This window comes from Nuphar pumila, chromosome 12, assembly GCF_984573655.1.
Source record: "Nuphar pumila chromosome 12, dmNupPumi1.hap1.1, whole genome shotgun sequence".
Taxonomy (NCBI): Eukaryota; Viridiplantae; Streptophyta; class Magnoliopsida; order Nymphaeales; family Nymphaeaceae; genus Nuphar; species Nuphar pumila.
In genome coordinates this window covers 102,883,733-102,902,710 of record NC_143260.1, presented here as the reverse complement: position 1 = coordinate 102,902,710, position 18,978 = coordinate 102,883,733, and the positions used below count along the sequence as shown (strand labels likewise).

The following is an 18,978-nucleotide window of genomic DNA, read 5'->3' as shown; positions in this document are numbered from 1 at the left end:
TTGGTTTCCTCCCGTTTCATTATTTGAATTTGTGGGGGAATGTTAGGTGTAAGAAGGTAGAGAGAAAGAATTCAAAGGAAAAACATGGGTTGTTTAGAGGAAGTGGTCTTGATGAGGTGGAATAGTCCCATATTGCTTTTGCTTGAGTTTTCTGAGGGCTTTATAAGCAACTAGTGAACTCATACACTTGTTCCTGAGAACAAGGGAGTGGGATGACCACACACACACGTGCGCGCGGGCCCGCCCGCCGTGCCATGTCGTGCCGTGCCGAACCGAGCCGAGCCAGGCTTGGGCTCGGGTTCGGGTTTGGGTAATTGGCCCTTTAGGGCCATATCCATTCAAGACCAAAGTACCTTTTTACCCAAAGTTTCTGCGGATATGGGTTATGAGAAATGATAACGGGTCACGACTCTTCGTAGTCCGTGCCCGTTATGGCTCTTCGGATTCCGTAACGGATCTCGATCTTTCGAAGTCCGTTAACGGGTCACGTCCCCTCGGATTCCGTAACGGGCTCCCGCCACATTTCATAACCGTTCGTGGTTTATAAAAGCGTGGTCAGGGATGGGGTTACGGATATGCTGAGAGACAGACGCTCTGGTTTCTGAAGCTCTGCGTTTTCTCTTTTCCCTGTCTCTCTCTCTCTCTTTCCTGAGTTATCCCGAAAGGGGTTGTTCTGCAAGTTTGGTTCGAAGAGGTTGTTTTCGAAGGACGATCCGTCGGAGTGCACCGTTCGGTTCGTCGTGGCTATTGTATCCTGGGGAAGGACGCCGAACCCTGTCTTGCACTGTATGTGGGGGCGAATCTTCTCTAAGGGGAGTACTTTCGTACGCCTTAGCCTATTACATAAACTAAACATGTTCCTGTTGTTTTCTTTATGTTCTTTGCATTCGTTTGTTCGTATGCTGTCGTCTGGATTTTGGTTGTTTGTGGAAACCGACATGCCTGCACCCTGTTATTGTTTCTGTCGTCTGTTTATCATGCTATTTACACTGTTATATTTCCTGATTCATATCGTGTTATATATCATGATGACGATTGTGAAACTGTGTGATCCAAAAAAATGATCCAACATCCAAATTATACTATTTTTCAGCTTTGAAGAAATCTTCTTCTGATAAACCAGCCAGCTCAAACTCTGGTTGTCAACCTCAGGCCTGCCGTTTACTTGAGCTCGACTCGGTTCACCACACCAAGAAACAGAGCTTGAACACCCTCTGTTCAGTTTGTTCGGCTTGTTTCTCGGGGATGATGCCACCATGCATCACGAGAATTCGCTAGTGTTCACTCAAATTTTGATGTGCCTGTAACTTTCACGCTTTATTGTTTCTCTTGTGAGTCACGAGTTCTCCAGCGATTGATCTTTAGATCTCTCTTTCGTTTCTCTTCTAGTATTGGACGTTGAATGTTGCCCACCTTTTTATTGGCAACAAGGTAGACATTTGCTTGATTTAGCCATTCAAGGATAATAGAAGGAAATTTTCTCTAGGGCAAACGCTCTCTCTCTCTCTCTCTGCTGGGCTTCCCAAGTTTCCTCTAGGCCCTCAATCCTTGCCCAAGATTGAATCTAACGGGTGTGTCATCAGTCCACACTTTTTTTTTCATTTTTTCCATTTTATTATAGCTTTTTAACGATGTTTGCTATTTTATTTTTATTAATGTTATTGTGTATAGTAAATTACATATTCTTGTTTCTATGTTTTTAATAATTGCAAAATGAAAAAAAAAATCTGTTAGTGTGTGTGTTTGGATTCTCTGTGCGCTCATCCATGTTGTAAAGCCAAAGGGATCGCCTTCATGAATTTGTATGTAGGATGGCCATCTCTTTTTTGTCACTATTTGACATGGTTGGGGTATTGTTGTCAGTATCGTTACGTAATCGGCCTGAATTGGCGGATTCGTATTATATCGGCCCAAAATTGATACGATACACATTGATTTGACTTATTTTTAAATTTTAAAAAGGTTTAAAAAGGTTTTTAATACTTTACTCATCTGCTGGTTAAAAATTAGCTGACTCAGCTCGATTTGGTTTAGAGTTTGAAATGTGTTGGGGTGCCTCCTCACGCCAGCACAAAATTTGGCCTGACCGATATATTATGTGTTTTTTTCTGACTTCAATGAAAAATTGTATGAAGTGAAGGTGGAGGAGAGGGATAAGGTATCTACCACTGTCCTAATTCAAAAATTTTCCCTTCATCCTTGCCTTCATCCCCCTACTGGTTTTGATTTTAACCTTCATTCTCGCCTCCATCCCTGCATGGGTTTTAATTTTAGCTTCCATCCCCCACATGGTTTTTAATTTTAACCTTCATCCACGCTTCATCCCCCGTTTCATGTCCTCCATCCCTGGTCCAAACAAGGCGAGGCAGGGGCAGTACCCCGCTTCACCGGTTCTTCCACCGCTGCCGCCTTTCGACATTAGAGGAAGGAGATGAGAGAAATGAAAGCTCGTATGACTCGTTAGAGAAAGAAGAGAAGAGAGATTAGAGAAAGGGTTTTATATTAGAGTTAAGAATATACATATATATATATATATATATAAGATTTTATATTTATAACATATATAAAAGTATAATAGTAATTTCTTTAACAGGGATTGTGGGCAAGGTTGTTAAATGCGATGAGGCGAAGCTAGGCGTTGAGCGTGTGCTTCGCCGCCTCTCACAACATGAGATGATTTCAATATTTTTAATATATGTTTATTTTTTACACTTCTTCCTTTTTTTTTCCTCGTAGGGTATGGGCCGATAAAATATTGAAGCGTACGCCTACCTGATTTCAATATTTTTAATATATGTTTATTTTTTACACAGTACCTGATTTCAATATTTACCTTAGGCGCATCACTGCAATGCCTCAATACCTTCAGCGTGCGCTTTGCCTCTGAAGCGTACGCTTCAGGTACTGAGGCGTACGCCTCTCACAACACTGATTGTGGGCGGGGTGAGGGCAAAAGTAAGTCCATCCCCACCTCCATCCCCCTGATTTTGATTTTAATCTTCATCCCCGGTCAATTCCCAGTTTCATGTCCTCCATCCTCGGTCCAAACAGGCCTCCCAATCCACTGCCATCCTTAATTCCTGATGTGTTTGATGAGAAAATAGATTTGGACCATTATGATGTGACTTGGTATCTTAATCTTAATGGTAAGTAGAAAAAATATGATACATATGAAAAGTGTGGGTTTGCAAATTATAAAGGAAGATTTTTGGAGAACCAATAATGGGTAAGTGAATTATTAATTTAAGAAAAACATTGCTCAAAAGATTTTTTTTTATAGGAGCTTAAAAGAAAATTTAAAGAACTGGAATTTTCAGTATAAGACTGTCGGTTTCATGCTTCTGTCAAAAAAAAAAAGACTTGGTTTTCCTTTTGGATTCTCTATATGACATTCATTAGATTAGGCTAGAGTTGGATAAACACTGTTTTAGGTGATCATGGTGCAAACATAGTAACAAATCTAGTTATCGGGATGTTCGTGGACAAGGAAAATTTTCATGATAAATTAACAATTTTGTATTTTTAAAAGAAAATCTCAGTATGTTTAGATTTTTAAAATTTATAAGAGAATATATAATATAAGAAAAATATTTAAAATATAAATAGGCAATAGTGTGATACTTTGATATTTAGGATAGGAAATAACTATAGCTCACAGTTCGAAACTTTCAGAGTAGTTTTCCATGAAACCTTTGAGAAAAAAATTTCATGATTGTTCTAGACATTTCCAAGAATGCTTCCATTTGAAACGAGTTTGCTAATCTTTTGCAGTAATATTTGATAGTTAAGAATGGAGTTCCAAAATGAACATGCTGAAGACATTGAGTCCAACGAGATGGAGGTTGAGAGAGAGAGTGGGACTAGTGTTGGAAGGATGCTTAGCTTCACTCTCTACTACAAGGAAAAGCCTCGAGAGCCACTGGTGGGGTGTTCTCTAAAGCAATGTAGTTAAAATTGGTCCAAATAAGACTGAATTGGCAGATTCGGATCGAATCAGCCCTTAGCCGATTCAAGTATCATTTTTTAAATTTTTTAAGAGGTTAAAAATTTTGATTAATAATTTTTATTGTTTAAATGTCATCTGATGGTAAAAAGATGTCGATTCACAAACTATTCGATTCAATTCAATTCTAAAGTTTTCTTAAGAAACCGATTCACCTAATGAACCGATTTTAACAACATTGTCCTAAATTTATGAGTCCATGTGTTTACAATTCAGAATGATAGCATATTATCAATCACTGCTAGCTCCATATTAGATCCATTCATAAAATCATAGTTGCAGGTATGTTTGCTTTAACCTGACCCTATAGATGTATTTGTCATTGCTTAATCACTGAAAAACATGTTTTGGATAAAAGTGATTTTTCAAAAAAACTCTAATATTTTATTGTTAGGTTTTAATATAATATGAGCTGTTGATTCTTTATCTCTCTAGAGAAAAGATCCTAGCATGAAAAAGGATAATGTTTACTGCTCTACTGGATTCTAAACCCCATAGTAAAAATTTATAAATTTTTATCTTTACTTTTATTCTTTTGCATATCTGACTCTTCAGATGTGATCTACATGTTTGGTTTAGTAGAAACCGGCCTTGGATCATATTTTTTGAACACGTATGCTGGACTTTTCATGGTTTAAAAAATCAGCAGCCTGCAGTGTATTGAATTTTAAACCCTCAAAACATCACGTTTTTACTTCCAAACAATCCAAGTGTTGATTCCTACCAGTTCGACTATGCTGAACACATATATAGGGTCCAATTTGGTCAAAACTATCACCTCCCATGAGTTTCAACTAGGGGGTTTGGAACTCCCCTGAGTGCCAACACATTCCCACCTTGAAATATACCTGATCTAATGCATGTTTTCTACTAAATAAGCTATGATAAACATGCCTACGAATTCAGATTAAGCAAAAAAACACCTGCAACCATGATTTTTTGAAAGAACCAAATGGTGTACTTGGATTTTGGCTCAAAACTATCACTAATTTTTTCCTTTATTTTTCCTATTTCTCCAAGTTCAAGCTCAGTTGCCTGACCCACTAAGAAATATTTCCAACAGTACTAACACAAACGGGGCACTAAATAATTGGGTCACTAGAATATGAGAATTGGAAGTACCACTGTGTGAACCACAAATTTCATGGGTTTTTTGCTATATATTATTAAATCTAACCATATGGATGTGATCTAAATGCTTGGTTTTATAGGGACCAGCTCTTGAATCAACCGATTATGATGCATAAGAAAGCTTTTTTAAAAATCAATGGCTCTCAATAAATATTCAATCATCTAAAAATTGTATTTTTTATCGAAAATACACGATTCCAAGTAGATTCCTAGCAAATTAGTTCACACAGTAATTCTCATATTCTAGTGGCCCCTAACGAGTGCATTCCTCTGAAAACAAAAAACACTGCAACTATTGAGATCAGTTTCTGATGGGTTTATGATGATTTTGCAGGACTACCCTGTAATGCAAACGCTGCTTCTTGCCTGTCATTCTCTTGGAATTGTCTATGGAGACCTTGGAACATCACCTTTCTATGTTGTTGGCTCTGTCACTCTCTCAAATCCTGGAGAGAAGGATATAATGGAAATTCTATGTCTCGTCTTTTGGACCTTAACTCTTATTGCTTTGGTCAAGTTTAGACTCAACATTTTCTTTAAGCATCCTTGTTTCATTATGAAATTTTAGGATTTGGTTTACATTCACAAAGCCCAGCCGAGTGCCTGTTACCTGTTGAACAGGCAATAAATCCAAAGGCCACAGTTGGTATAATGTGCAATGTGACCAAGTTCATGAAATATCACAAATCCACTACAAAGTTCATGAACTTCAATCTGTATGCTACTAACTAATGAATTGGAGTGCATAAAATTGGAAACAATTTCACTTCATGAAGTCATGAGCTAATTTAAGCTGAGGTTCTGCCTATGATTCAGACAAAGTGCTGGGATCTATAATGCATTTAAATTATATATATGTATACAGAGAGAGAGAGAGCACTTGAACAAAACAAAGTTCTTGCCATTTACTAATTTACAATTTATTTCAAGGATATTGGCTACCTCCTATAGTCCATGAGGAATGTAAATTTACAAACAAGAATCACAAAGCAGAACGCAAGGCTAGAATCTGATACCAACTTGAGATTCTTCAGTAACAGATGCACATTGGAGTCTAAAACGAAGTAGTTCATTGAGAAGAGCCCAAAGGCTCAGGCATTGCTGATATTTATTGTCCTGTTGGGAACTTGCATGGTTATTGGTGATGGAGCTCTGACTCCTGCCATCTCAGGTGAAGAAAAAAAACAGCCATCTTATGTAATAGTGTTTCTAAACGGCCAACTAGGCCCAAGATATCATGAAAAGACAAGACTTTGACTGTATTAAGCATGGCAGTGAGTCCACTCACATATGTATGTGAACACATGGGAAACATTACTTGTCAGGTGACCATCTTAAGTCTAGCATCCCATTCTGCATCAAAAATATGGACAGCTGAGCTAGGAAATAGACCAGCAGAGCTGCCCAGAGTCTAGAATGCAGCTAGCCTTAAGTCAGAGTTCCTGAACTATTGCAGGTTCTCTTCCTTGGCTCAGGCAATTGGCATTGATATAGTTGTTTATCTTGCTTGATTCTTGCAAGTTCAGAGGCTTCATTTCAGTTTACCTTATCTTTGGTTGCAGCCACTCTTTGATAAAAGTAGGAAGCACTCAAGCCTATAAAGTCCATGGAGTTTGATTAAGATTAAGTTTTGAATACTTAGCATATAATGAAAGGAATAACCAAACAACTAACAATTCCATGTTGAGGTGTATCAGGCCATTAAGGAGTACTATAACCCATGGTTCTTTAGTAAACTCAGCACTCAAGACCAGAATGGTCGAGCCAACTCCTGCTCGATACCCTAGTCTTAATCTTTGCTCTACTATTTAACGCAAATCTGATCAAGACCAACATGGATTATCTGTTTTACTGTGCAGTGTTGTCTGCCGTGCAGGGTATCCAATCAAGGTCCTCAAAGATTGACCAAAGTGAGATTGTAAACTCTTTCACACATTGTTAATGCTATTCGTTCTAGGCTTTATTTTTATATTTAAATGGCATTACCCTTTACACTCGCAGTTCACGTGGTTCTGATATCAGTTGCAATTCTTCTGGCACTCTTCCTTTTCCAAAGCTATGGCACCAGCAGAGTTGGCCTTACTTTCTCCCCAGTCATGATTCTGTGGTTTGCGTGCACAGCATCTATTGGTGTCTACAACATCATCAAATTCCATCCAGGGATTTTTAATGCACTCTCACCACACTATATCTTCATTTTCTTTGACAGAAACCGCAAGCATGGATGGGATGTTCTTGGAGCAGTTTTCTTATGCACGACAGGTTTGATGAAATTATTGTTTGCCCGCTTTATTTTCACTGAATATCAACATACAAATGAGAAACCCTTGTTTTCGAAATGATGGGAGCTGTCAGCTTTTTACATCCTGAACTACTTGAATCGTTGAAGAAGTGACTCTCTTAAACATGATTGCTCACCAGTGTCTGTAACTCGCTGTTCAAAGAAAAAAGTTGGATTGATGCTATCAAAATATGATCTTTAGCTCTTTGACTTAAATCTCCACTTCATTTAGGCATCTTTATCAGTTGATGTGAGATGATAGTTCCGAACTACATTTTTGGAAGCTAAAACAGATTAATATATGGACTATGACTCCATATTTTATTTATGATGAGAAGTTGATTTTATTTAAACTTTGATAACTCTCTCTATCAAGCAGAATCAAATCTACTCCAACTAAAGCAAAACAAACGTATGATCGTATCATATATTGTTGCAGGTGCAGAAGCCATGTTTGCTGATTTGGGGCACTTCATCAAGAAATCCATTCAGGTTTCAGTAAAGTCCCTGTTTTTTTTTTAATAATTAAGTCTGTTTAGATCTCATCTTTCTCAAATTTGAAACAACTTGACCGTTGATACAAATGAAATAAAAAGGAAATGGCTGTTGTGAGTACTAATAGAGGCAAATACTCTATCTAGTTCACCTTCAACCTTAAATACTTAACCATCAAATCCTTGAACATATAACACAAATAAATGCCTCTCATTTCACCGAGTTCATGTCAGAAGCCATCATTTCAGCAATTGATCATGTGTCTGGTTTTTCTTTGTGGTACAGGCATGCCTTTCATGACTTCATAACAGTGCTTTCTTAGAAGAAATTGTTGATAATTCATTTGTTGGTATAATTGCAGATTGCAATCTCAGCCTTTATCTATCCCACATTGATACTGACATATGCAGGGCAGGCTGCATATTTAGTAAAACACCCAGAAGATTTGAGTACTACATTTTACAGCTCAGTTCCTGATCCTGTGTTTTGGCCAGTGTTTGTTATTGCTACTCTGGCTACCATTGTTGCAAGCCAGGCACTAATTTCTGCAAATTTCTCTATCACAAGGCAGTCAATGGCACTAGGTTGCTTTCCTAGAGTAACAATGTTACACACCTCAAAGATCCATGAGGGTCAGGTCTACTCCCCAGAAACAAACTATTTCCTTATGGTGGCATGCATTCTCATTGTTGCCGGCTTCAAAGGCGGTCCAGAGATAGGAAATGCATTTGGTAAACTGGCCCTTCTTCTTTCTTTCATTCCATTGTAATTGATGATGAATGCTAGAACTTGTGCCTTTATTAGTAATAATGTCATTCACAAATATCATGAGTATTGAGTGCCAATTCCACTTGTAATTGGAGAAAGATGATGCCAAGTGGTGCTTGAATTTGCTGTAATAGTTATACAATCTCTTGTTTCCTTCTTTGCAGGTGTAGCTGTTATATGGGTCATGCTCATAACATGTCTAATAACTGTGGTCATGCTTACCATATGGGATACAAATGTCTTCCTTGTTGCAATCTTCTTTGTGGTGTTCTTCTCCTTTGAAGGAACATACATGACATCTTTACTCAATAAAGTTCCACAAGGTGGTTGGGTTCCATTTGCAATTTCAGTGTTTTTCCTCATAATCATGCTCTCTTGGACATATGGAAGAAGCAAAAAGCATGAATATGAATCAAAGAGAAAGATGACTCCTGCTGATCTCAGTCAGCTAATCTCTGAAGTGCAAGCTTGTTATGTTCCTGGGGTATGTTTCTTCTCTACAGATCTTGTCAATGGCATTCCACCAATTGTGGGGCACTACGTGAAAAGCATGGGCGCTTTTCGAGAAATCACAGTGATAATCACCATAAGAACTCTTCCCATCAGAACTGTTCTTCCAGACAAACGTTATATCATCGGAAGACTGGGACCTCATGGAATTTGCAGATGCTTGGTGCAGTATGGATACACCGATGCTCCTAGCATGGAAGATGTTGAATTCATAGCTTCAGTCATTGAGAAAATTGAGGAGCAGATTGATAACAATGAAGAACTCACTAAGCTTGAATCTGCTGAAGTTGATGAAGTTGTTTTCGTAATGGGAATAACAATTTTGAGGTCAAGCAAGCAGAATGCATGCCTTGATAACCTCGTCATCAATTATCTCTATAGGTTTCTACAGAAGAACTTCAGATCAACAGTTTCGGTGCTGGGAATCTCGGCGGAGAAGTTTATGCAAGTTGGAATTCTCTATGAAACTTAAGTTCTCGAGGAAGGCTGGTCTATTCCCTAATCTATCATGTTTGCTCTCACAAGAGCATCAATTAGATATAGAAAATTCACAGTGATCAGTAACAAGAGGGCACAGTGCCGAAGAAAGAATGCAACTCAAAAGTATTTTATGTACATGGACTATAGATAGCCTTTTAATATCATAATTGTAGTCTAACTCTTTCTTGATTATATCACTGTTCACATTCTCTGTCTCCTTTTTGTTCATTCTTTCTAGGTTTTGGCTGAGTTGATTGCTTAAGGACCATCTTATTTGTAGATAAGCTTCAGGCTTTTGTTTGACCATGTACTTTCACAAACTTAACCTTCGGCTTCTCGTGTGAGTTTTCCAAACTCAAGCAAGAGTTTTTTCCCATGAGAAATCCTATCCTACAGATTTATCTCTTCTTGAGAGATTTTCTACGTAAGATCACAATTGCTTGGGCTTTCTCTTTTAGTTCATTCTACTAAAATATGGCTGCTTATTCAGATTAGTCACAAATATCAGTGATTTTATGAAAACATTGTGTTTTTATCATGATATTTCAGAAGTGATTATAATGCAGAAAAAAGATGATATTTTCAAAATATTTGCCTATATTTAAAATATCAAGTTTTTATCATGATATTAATATGATACCAAGTTTTAAATTTTTTTACAAATTTCTTATATTTCATGTTTTTATATCCTCCTATATTTTTAAAGTTTTACATATAAAATATTTTCCTGACATTTTCCCCAGAAAAACAAATTTTCCGTCACCAAGAAAATTCCAACAGTGAAATTTTGTAACATTGATTTAGATAGAAACCATTTTCTGCCTGTGCTGCTGCTTAATATTCCACGATGCTTCTAGTCCTTTACCAATTTTAGCTTTCGCAATGGGTTCGGCATATCCATATCTTCTTCCATCTTCAGGAGTTGCATGGAAATTGGACTGCCATTGGATTCATTTTGAGATTTGAAGCCATCTTGATTGGCTGATGGATGTTCAAAGTACTAACATGTCATTTAATTGTGAGTGTATATAGCAAATAATTTGAAATTCCCCTGCCAATGTATGGATTGTGTGAAGGCAATTAATGTCATATTTTCTGCTACCTATAGCACCATCGTTGGGCCAATTCAGATCATCTGTTGTAACTTGTAACCACTATCTTACAGAGAATGAGAAACGTATGACGTAGTGCTTTGCTAATAAATCCATTTTTCTTTTAGTGTTAGTATTGCGGCTCATGTGAAGCAAAAATTCTATAGAAATCGAAGGTACCCATGTTGGATTGGAGCCACTGCTTGGTTGCATGGTGCTTATACCTAAGCTGGCCATACTGCATCACAGACCCATAAGAAAGAAGATTGGCTGCCTTAGGGAGGAATAAAGTCTGTCTAAAGAATTTAAGCTATATTGCTCCTGGAAAATGACTGAATGATGACTTACTTGAGAAACAAGCAAGCATGCCCTTTGCTGCAACATGCAAAAGCCAAATTTTAGTTTTGTAAAAGCCTCCTCATCTTCAATAGAGTTTGCATATTATGCCTCGCTCTGTGCATGTTTAGCTGTTAACCAACATTCACAGGAACATATCTGATGGTCATTGCCATTTGAGATACAATGCCTTCCCTCATATCAGTCTTCTTTCAGGTGTTCTTCACCTTTCAAGGAGGATATTTATGACATCTCCACCTGCTTCAATTTCATTAATCTTCCTCGCAATCATGCTCTATTCAGAAAATAGGAGGAAAAGCATGACTATAAATCAAAGTGAAAGATGAGTCTGATCTTATCAGCTACTACCCAATGCACTTTCTCTTTAAAGACCATGTCAATGGCATCCCACCAATTGTCAGGCACTATGTACTGAGAATGGAGGCCCTCAGGACGTGAACCCTGCTCCTCAAAACTGTTCCTCCAGGTGAACACTAAATTTGGAAATTTTTAGATTTTTGGTTCAATACAAATGTGTCAACGTTACCAGCATGAGAGTAATGACTTCATATATTTGTCCATTAAGAAAATTATGGAGAAGATAGATAATCCACAGTGAAATCATTAAGCTTGAATGCGATGAGGTCTATGAAGGTATTATCATTATGGAAGGGCCAATTTTGTGGTTGAGCAAGCAGCAAGGATGTTTCAATCTCGTTTTGATATATTGACCACATTGATTCCTGAAGAAGGCCAAATTCAACTGCAGGAACTCGAAACGGAGAAGATACTGCAGATTGGAACTCTTCATGAAATTTTAGTGTCTGAGACGAGGAAATTTGTTCTCTAGTCTTTCTTATTGGTTATTCTATTAAATGAAGAGTTGTAGCAGGGAAACAAAATCAAAGTAATCTAGGTACAACATAGTACAAGATATCAAAAAAGGATCAGTGTTTTGCTCAAAATTTAACAAACAAGTATTGGATTGGTGCCCAAGAAAGAATGCAGTTGAAATTTCACTCCCACAAGTCTTTTCTTTACTACCATGTTTTTAACCAGAAAGTTTGCCTTAATCATCATCAATATAAATAGTCTCTTGCTTGAACATCCCACCAAACACACTCTTAACCTCAGGTTTCTGTTCATTCTTTTTGGGTTTTGGCTGAGTTGGTTGCTTTACAACTGCCTTTTTTGGAGGCAAACTCTGGGCTTTCACTTGCCCGCGAATTGTTGCCAACTGAACCTTTGGATTCTCATCTGGTTTCAGGTTGATGGAGTTTGCAAACTGAGATGACAGTTTCTCCCAGGAGAAGTCCTGTCGTGCAGATTTGGCTCTGCTCAACAGCTTCTCAATGTTAGCCCCAACCGCTTGGGCTTTCTCTTTGGCTTCTGCTGCTAAAGTGGCTGCTGTGGCCTCTTGTTCCGACAGCTTCTTTACTTCCTCTTCCAGCTTCTTTGCTGCCGCTGCTGCTGCTTCTGCTTTCCTTGCTGCTTCTAGTGCTTCTTCTTCTGCTTTAGCTCTTGCTATAGCTTCAGCATAGGCCTTCCTTCTTCCGTCTTCTGGAATTGCACTGCATCGTCACTGGTTTCATTTAGAGGTCATTCCGACAGTTTAGCATATTGAGTACCAACTTTCAATAGTAGTCTCTGAAAACCACGAGATTCTCTTCCCAGAAAGGTTCCAAAATTTTATGAGAAGTTTGTTTCAAATCAAATATGTTAATCATACTCTTTTTGAACAATATATTTTAATTATGAAACCGACATCTATAATACATATTATTGATAAAATGCTTAAGACATGCATTTTTGAGTACTAAAAACACAAGTTTTATCAACTTTTTCTATGTCATTTCCTACTCCTTTTGTTGTTTTTATTGGCTTCCCTTATCCTTCTTAAACACTTCACACCATGCATGAAGACATTTCTTAAACACTCACTTCTCGCTTCATGCTTTGTTGTTTCACTTCTAGCACTCATTCCTTACTATGGTAACTATTCTTTGTAGACTGTTGAAAAATTACACAAACTGCCCAACATGGTAGGCTTTCTGTGAATCGTGAAAGGGCAACTCGTGTCCATTTCTGTAAATTGTGTGGAACTAGACTGAAATTAGCATTGGATGAGAATTTGAACCATGACAGTCCCTACTGAACTAATATGGGTACCAATCATGCACAGTTATACTCAACTGGAAAAAGATTACCTATGATTCCTTTCTTTAGAGAGGACTGCACATCAATTGTTCCAATTGTACATTGCAAATAGCTTGGATCAAGTTTTAACCACTGTTGACAGAATCAGTTTCTGAATCGGTTTTCCAAAAAAAATCCTGAATTGGTCTGAATCGAATTGAAGTGAATCGTTTTGAATCAGTCTATTTAAACAATTGATTTTTTTTTAATTCAAAAAATCAGAAAGAAGAAAATTATATATAGCCTGAATCAGCCACTGAATAAAAACTAGAAAAAGGGCCGATTCGATTTGATTTTGCTAATGCTGAAAATCAGGTTTCAGGTCCAAATCAACATGAATGGGTTGCTATCCATGATCCTAACCATAGTAAAAATCAGGTCAGGTTTGTGTTGAACTTAAACCAAACTGATTCATTTTCAGTTTTGCTTGGCACCCCAGAAGCCTCAGACAATAGTATAATTACCTGAATAATTCATCTACTGATTTTGCAGGAGCCGATGGACTTGTACTGAGTTCAACAACCTGATATAAAGATGAAAGTGTTAAATGAGTCAATGGATCTATGAGGATTGTGGACCAGCAACACGAGTATGGTCCATAACATGAACTCGTCATGCCTAGAGTTGTACACTAGTGCATATGGATCGGATCCATACCCAACTAGAGGTCCACAACAGACTGATGGCATATACCCATACTCTATTTCAACCCCTCACTCACCTTGTTCTCTGCAACAGCCACATTGGAGAAAACATCTGCCACCAGGGTCGCCACCTGGGATCTTGACACCTGTGCCAATAAAAAACACAGGGGAGGCATAACGGTCAAATTTTTTTGAAAATTCAAATTTTTAGGCAGACTGCACGTTTGGAAGCAAGAAAAATTTTCTTAGTAAAAGAAAATTCTGCCTATGAGAAGTTATAATATGATAACTTTTGTAAATGAAATTTTTTCACTTGTTTATGTAGCATGAGAAAAATAGAATGAAAAATGTGCATAAAATGAGAGAGAGGAGTTGATCAGCCCTCTATTAAAGAGAGAGAGACCTGAAAATGGTGATGGGAAAATGAAGATGGAGGAAGCTCTTCTTGTGGCAGCTCATGGGATGAGATGTGTTGTGGGTGAATGGTTGTCATAGGAAAACTTCTTTCACCCATCAGGTAGAGCATTTTTTTCTATAAAAAATCACACTTTTTAAAAAAACTTTCCTTTCAAAAAATTTCTCTAGTTTGAAAGGGTTGGAAAAGTTGTCAGTTTTTCTTTTCTAATTGCATTTTCTTACCATTTTCCTACTTCCAAACGTGTTCCCAGCAACTAAACCTGAAAAAAAATTGCACCCACTATATTACTTTGTAGTCGTTAGAGCCTTCACTCCCTTCCGGTGAGACGGCGAGGTTGTAGCCAATCTCCGGAGAGTAGTCATTGCCCAGGTTGACCTTTATCAGAGTGTAGCCGACGTTGGTTTCGGCCACTTTCGCAAGGAATTCCGGCAGAGTCAATGGTTGGTTGCGGGAGAAGAGGTTGGAAAAGAAGGATGTGAGACCGTCCAGCACATTGTAGGTGGAGACTGGGCCTGCACCCACCTGGTAGATCACTACTACATGCTGCACCCCTGCAAGCTCCGCTCCCTGGACCACCCTCAGTGCGTCCAACTCAGTCACCTCCCCGACCGGGCCATTCTCGCCGGAGCCCACGGTGACAACAGCCTTCCCGGCATTGCCAATGGCCTTTGCAATCGATTCAGGGTCGTCGAATGAGGATTCCACAGCATTGAGCCTCCTCAGTTCTTCACTGGAGATAATCTGGATCAGAAGCTCGGATCAGAAGAACTGGTCCAGTATCATAGGTTCACAATGATACTTTGGTTGGTACTTCGTAAATCAAGTGGATCCAGACCTGCATATTGGGTCCACTATGCACATTGAATAGATTAGGATGATACCCTCGGATCTAGACTGATTGTGTTGATTAATTCCCTGATCCGATCCCATGCAAATTGGAAATATTAGTGATAATGGGAAAAGATTGATGTACCATGCACTCAGTTTGACCAGACCCAGGACATGCCTAGTTGGATCCAAACCCATCAACTTCAAATTAAGTTGGATTCAAACATTTGCCTTGATCCGTTGGTGATCTATCACAGATTGCAGGGTCATATTAGATTTTGAGCACTTAACAGGTAGGGAATGTCTGAGATTAGCTGCATTAATTGAAATCTAGAGGTTGGGTTATTTGTAATCTGCTATTATGAAATCCTGCTGTGTATCTTCATTTCAATCTTTTGAAGGGGAGGTGACTAATCGTCACCATTCCCAGACTTCATTTTATAAAGTTTTTCTATTTCCTCAAAAAAAAATACAGAAATTTACCCTGATCTCTTATGTTGGGACTAGGCTTGGCCTATATCTAGACAGTCCCACCAGAGAAAGATGAACAGGGTAATGCTGACTAGTGCTTAGACTGCAAAATTGAAAATCATTACAATAATGCAAGTAGCACAATGCTTTTGTTATGGCACCATGAACATCCATGTGAACAAATCTGCAGATGGGAGACTAATTGCACCCATGAACATATTATAGTGGAAATCAGCAGTTGTTCCAACTAACAACTAGAATTGCCTAAATTTGTTATGGCACCAAGCACTTCAAATATTGCATGACTTTTTCCCAGTGCACAATGCTACAAAAACAAGGCAAATTTTGGCCAGGATTAGCTGTTTGTTTCTATGAAGGCTGACATAATTGAGAGGACTAAGGTTTCTCCATAACATCCAGGAGATGAAACTAACCTTATAGTTAGCGGCAATACGAGCAAGCTCTTGCGAGAAGCCGAGGTCCGAAACGCCAGCCCTGACCTTAAAACCTTGCCGAAGAAGCGTTTGCGTGATCCTAACACCAGCCTGACCGGTTGCACCGGCGACGAAGACCGTTCCGCCGTCTTTCCATTGCCGATCCACGAAAGTCAGGGCCAAAGGCTGGTTAATGGGGATCAGCGACTGAACGTCGGGTACGTTTCTGAAGTTGAACAGATTCTTGCTGCTCTTCCCTGATGTTTCTGGCTTGCTCCCATCCCCAGTCTCAGCACCATCTGCTTGTTTGCCAATTCTAAAGGTGGGGAAGGAGATTCCTCTCTTTGATGCAGAAGCATAAATGAAGGAACTACTTTTGTGGTTCTTCAGTGGGAGTGATGAACGATGGGAGGGAGTGAGAAGGAAGGCATTGGAGTTGAGAGAGTGAGCCATATGGAATTAACGGCTCTGTCTTCCTCTCCCTTCCTTTCCTTACCTTGCTAGTCTTTTGGAATTGGGCTTTGTTAGATGAGTAGTACCATGCATGGAGGATCAGATGAGTAGGAAAGTAAGCTGACCTATGAGATGCTGCCACGTCATTTATGCTCTATCCCCAAACGAGAAGCACAGACCAAACGATCAAGCCAGCGTGGAATATTATCAGAATCGCCACACAATGTGATTGCACACTTTCAGTGTAGTGTTCTGCTGCACCTGATCACCCACCATCTCTGGAATTTGGGGATAGAGGCAGACCAAGATGTTTCATAAGTAAACTACTCAATGGCCACCCCAAAATTGAACAAAGACTCCCAGCAAACTCATTGGAAATGTTAAAAGGAATAACCGAAGATTTAGAACAATTAATTCACATACCAGCACATTGTTCAAAATCATAAAGAACTCTTTTCAACTTCTCAATCGATTAAGCATTTGCTTCACAAAAAAGTAAAAATATCGTCTGCAAAGATGAGGGAATTAACTAGGACCTTGCAAGAAGGAAATTTAGGGACCCCAATACCCCATTCATTCACCTCATAAGCAAGCTGTCTTGAAAACACACTCCATAACAATAATAAAAAGATAAGGTGATAAAGGATCACCTTGTCTTAGCCCCCAACAACTGTGAAACCATTCACCTTGAACTCCATTTATAAGCATAGCAAAACAAGGAGTTTTTACACATAACAGGATTGGATCAATCCAATCATCATGAAACCTAAGAATTTTGAGGGCACTTTGCACAAAAATCCAATCCACCCTATCTCAGGCTTTAGACATATCAATTTTAAGACATAAGGACCTTAAAATGCATAACAGAATCGATAATCTCATAGGCTAATAGAGCACTCTCTTGAATACTTCTTCCTGCTGCAAAAGCCCCTTGATTACAAGGAATAATCGGGGCAAGAATACATCTCATGTAGTTCACCATAATTTTTGGTGATAGACATTACAAAGCCAGATGGGTTTAACTCTTAAGAGTTCTAGCACCATTGATTTCAGGGATAATAACCAAATGGGTAGAATTAATCTTTCTAAAGATTTTTTTTCTTTTCGAAAAAACTCTCTAGTGGAGGCTCGAGAGGACCATCTCTATAGTCTGTCTGTTTTTAGCACTCTGAGATACGGGATTGGATAAGCCCTATTTCATCCAGTTAATGGTCTTCAAAGGTCCAGTACCTCGATCCAGAGCCGTACCTGTGTTTTATGGGGCCTGAGGGGGAGGGAAAAAAATGGGCCCCCTATTAATAGTAGGAGTTCGGGGGGGGGGGGCAGCGCCTCCAATTTTTTTTTAAAGAATCAAAATAACAATAAAATTTGCATTCACATTAAACAAAAATAATATTCTAAATATTTATATTATATTAAATAAAAATGTATAAAATATTTATATAAACTACCTAAACAATACTCGTCTGATTGTTTTAGAGGCAAAAATAGTTATCAAATCAGTTTAAACAAGTTGTTCAACATTAATTAACAAAGATTAACTAATACAAATATTTATATTATTTTTATATTTAACTAGCAATAACATCAATTAACAGAAATTAACTAACAATAATTAATAGTAATCAATTAACAAAAATTAACTACTAACAAAAATTAGAAATTAGAAATTAGAAATTACAGTGAAACAAGAAAGTCAAGAGAATAAGACACAACCTGAGTTCAAATAATGATAAGATTTATATTTTTACTAAACAAATATGATATTCTAAATATTTATATTATATCAAATAACAATGTCTAAAATATTTATATAAACTACTTAAACACTACTCATCTAGCTGTTTTAGATGCAAAAATATTTATCAAATCAGTATAATCAAGTTGTTCAACCATTTCTTTCTCAATTGACAACATAGCTAATCCATTCAATCTGTCCTGAGACATAATTGATCCAATATAATTCTTGATTAACTTCAATTTTGAGAAACTTCTTTCCGATGATGCAACGGTAACTAGTATTGTTAGCAAAATCTTATAAGCAATATAAGCATTTGAGAATAAACCATTCAGTTTTGCCAAATAACGTAGTACATCAATTGCCGTTCTTTCAGTGGTTAAATAACACCTCAGGGTCATCAACTCTGTAGATAAATCATAACCATCAATATTTGAACATCCATCATGACTTAAAAATTTATCAAGCTTCTCACAATACTTCTTTAAGCTATTTAAGGGATCGGCTTCAGTCTTCAACTTCTCTAAGTTTAACAAAAATCCAAGTCTCTTCATATTGTTTAAATTGTTCAAACCGGAGTTGAAGGAAAGATCGAGCTTGATCAATTATAAACAAAAAATATTCTACTCTAAAAGATTCTTCACTTGATAGTATTACATCGTCACTGCCACTTTCATCAAACTGTTTCTTTCTTCGGGTTA

General features: G+C 37.9%; 2 protein-coding genes across 2 annotated transcripts; one reads left to right on the top strand and one right to left on the bottom strand.

The window, feature by feature from the left end:
• Positions 1-1,449: 1,449 nt before the first annotated feature.
• LOC149821388 (potassium transporter 26-like) lies at positions 1,450-9,660 on the top strand. The gene is made up of 8 exons (XM_089981945.1): positions 1,450-1,571; positions 3,772-3,922; positions 5,469-5,610; positions 6,994-7,044; positions 7,136-7,396; positions 7,855-7,907; positions 8,272-8,641; positions 8,843-9,660. Exons 2-8 carry the CDS (start codon positions 3,791-3,793, stop codon positions 9,658-9,660), a joined length of 1,827 nt encoding a protein of 608 aa, XP_089838071.1. The 5' UTR covers positions 1,450-1,571; positions 3,772-3,790.
• A 2,449-nt stretch (positions 9,661-12,109) lies between these two features.
• Positions 12,110-16,609, bottom strand: LOC149821387 (protein PLASTID TRANSCRIPTIONALLY ACTIVE 16, chloroplastic-like). The gene is made up of 5 exons (XM_089982488.1): positions 16,087-16,609; positions 14,642-15,094; positions 14,013-14,081; positions 13,756-13,814; positions 12,110-12,666 (listed from the first exon to the last, which is right to left on the bottom strand). The coding sequence occupies exons 1-5, from the start codon at positions 16,537-16,539 to the stop codon at positions 12,165-12,167; spliced, it is 1,536 nt and encodes a 511-aa protein (XP_089838614.1). The 5' UTR covers positions 16,540-16,609; the 3' UTR covers positions 12,110-12,164.
• Between the last annotated feature and the right edge of the window lie 2,369 nt (positions 16,610-18,978).

Excerpts from the sequence above, each read along its gene's own strand:
- LOC149821387 (XM_089982488.1), bottom strand. The coding sequence starts at position 16,539 with ATGGCTCACTCTCTCAACTCCAATGCCTTCCTTCTCACTCCCTCCCAT. Across the intron at positions 13,815-14,012 it reads TGGCTGTTGCAGAGAACAAG|GTTGTTGAACTCAGTACAAG; the intron begins GTGAGTGAGGGG and ends TCTTTATATCAG. Across the intron at positions 12,667-13,755 it reads TCAGTAGATGAATTATTCAG|TGCAATTCCAGAAGACGGAA; the intron begins GTAATTATACTA and ends GTGACGATGCAG.
- LOC149821388 (XM_089981945.1), top strand. The coding sequence starts at position 3,791 with ATGGAGTTCCAAAATGAACATGCTGAAGACATTGAGTCCAACGAGATG. Across the intron at positions 3,923-5,468 it reads AAAAGCCTCGAGAGCCACTG|GACTACCCTGTAATGCAAAC; the intron begins GTGGGGTGTTCT and ends ATGATTTTGCAG. Across the intron at positions 7,908-8,271 it reads TCATCAAGAAATCCATTCAG|ATTGCAATCTCAGCCTTTAT; the intron begins GTTTCAGTAAAG and ends GTATAATTGCAG.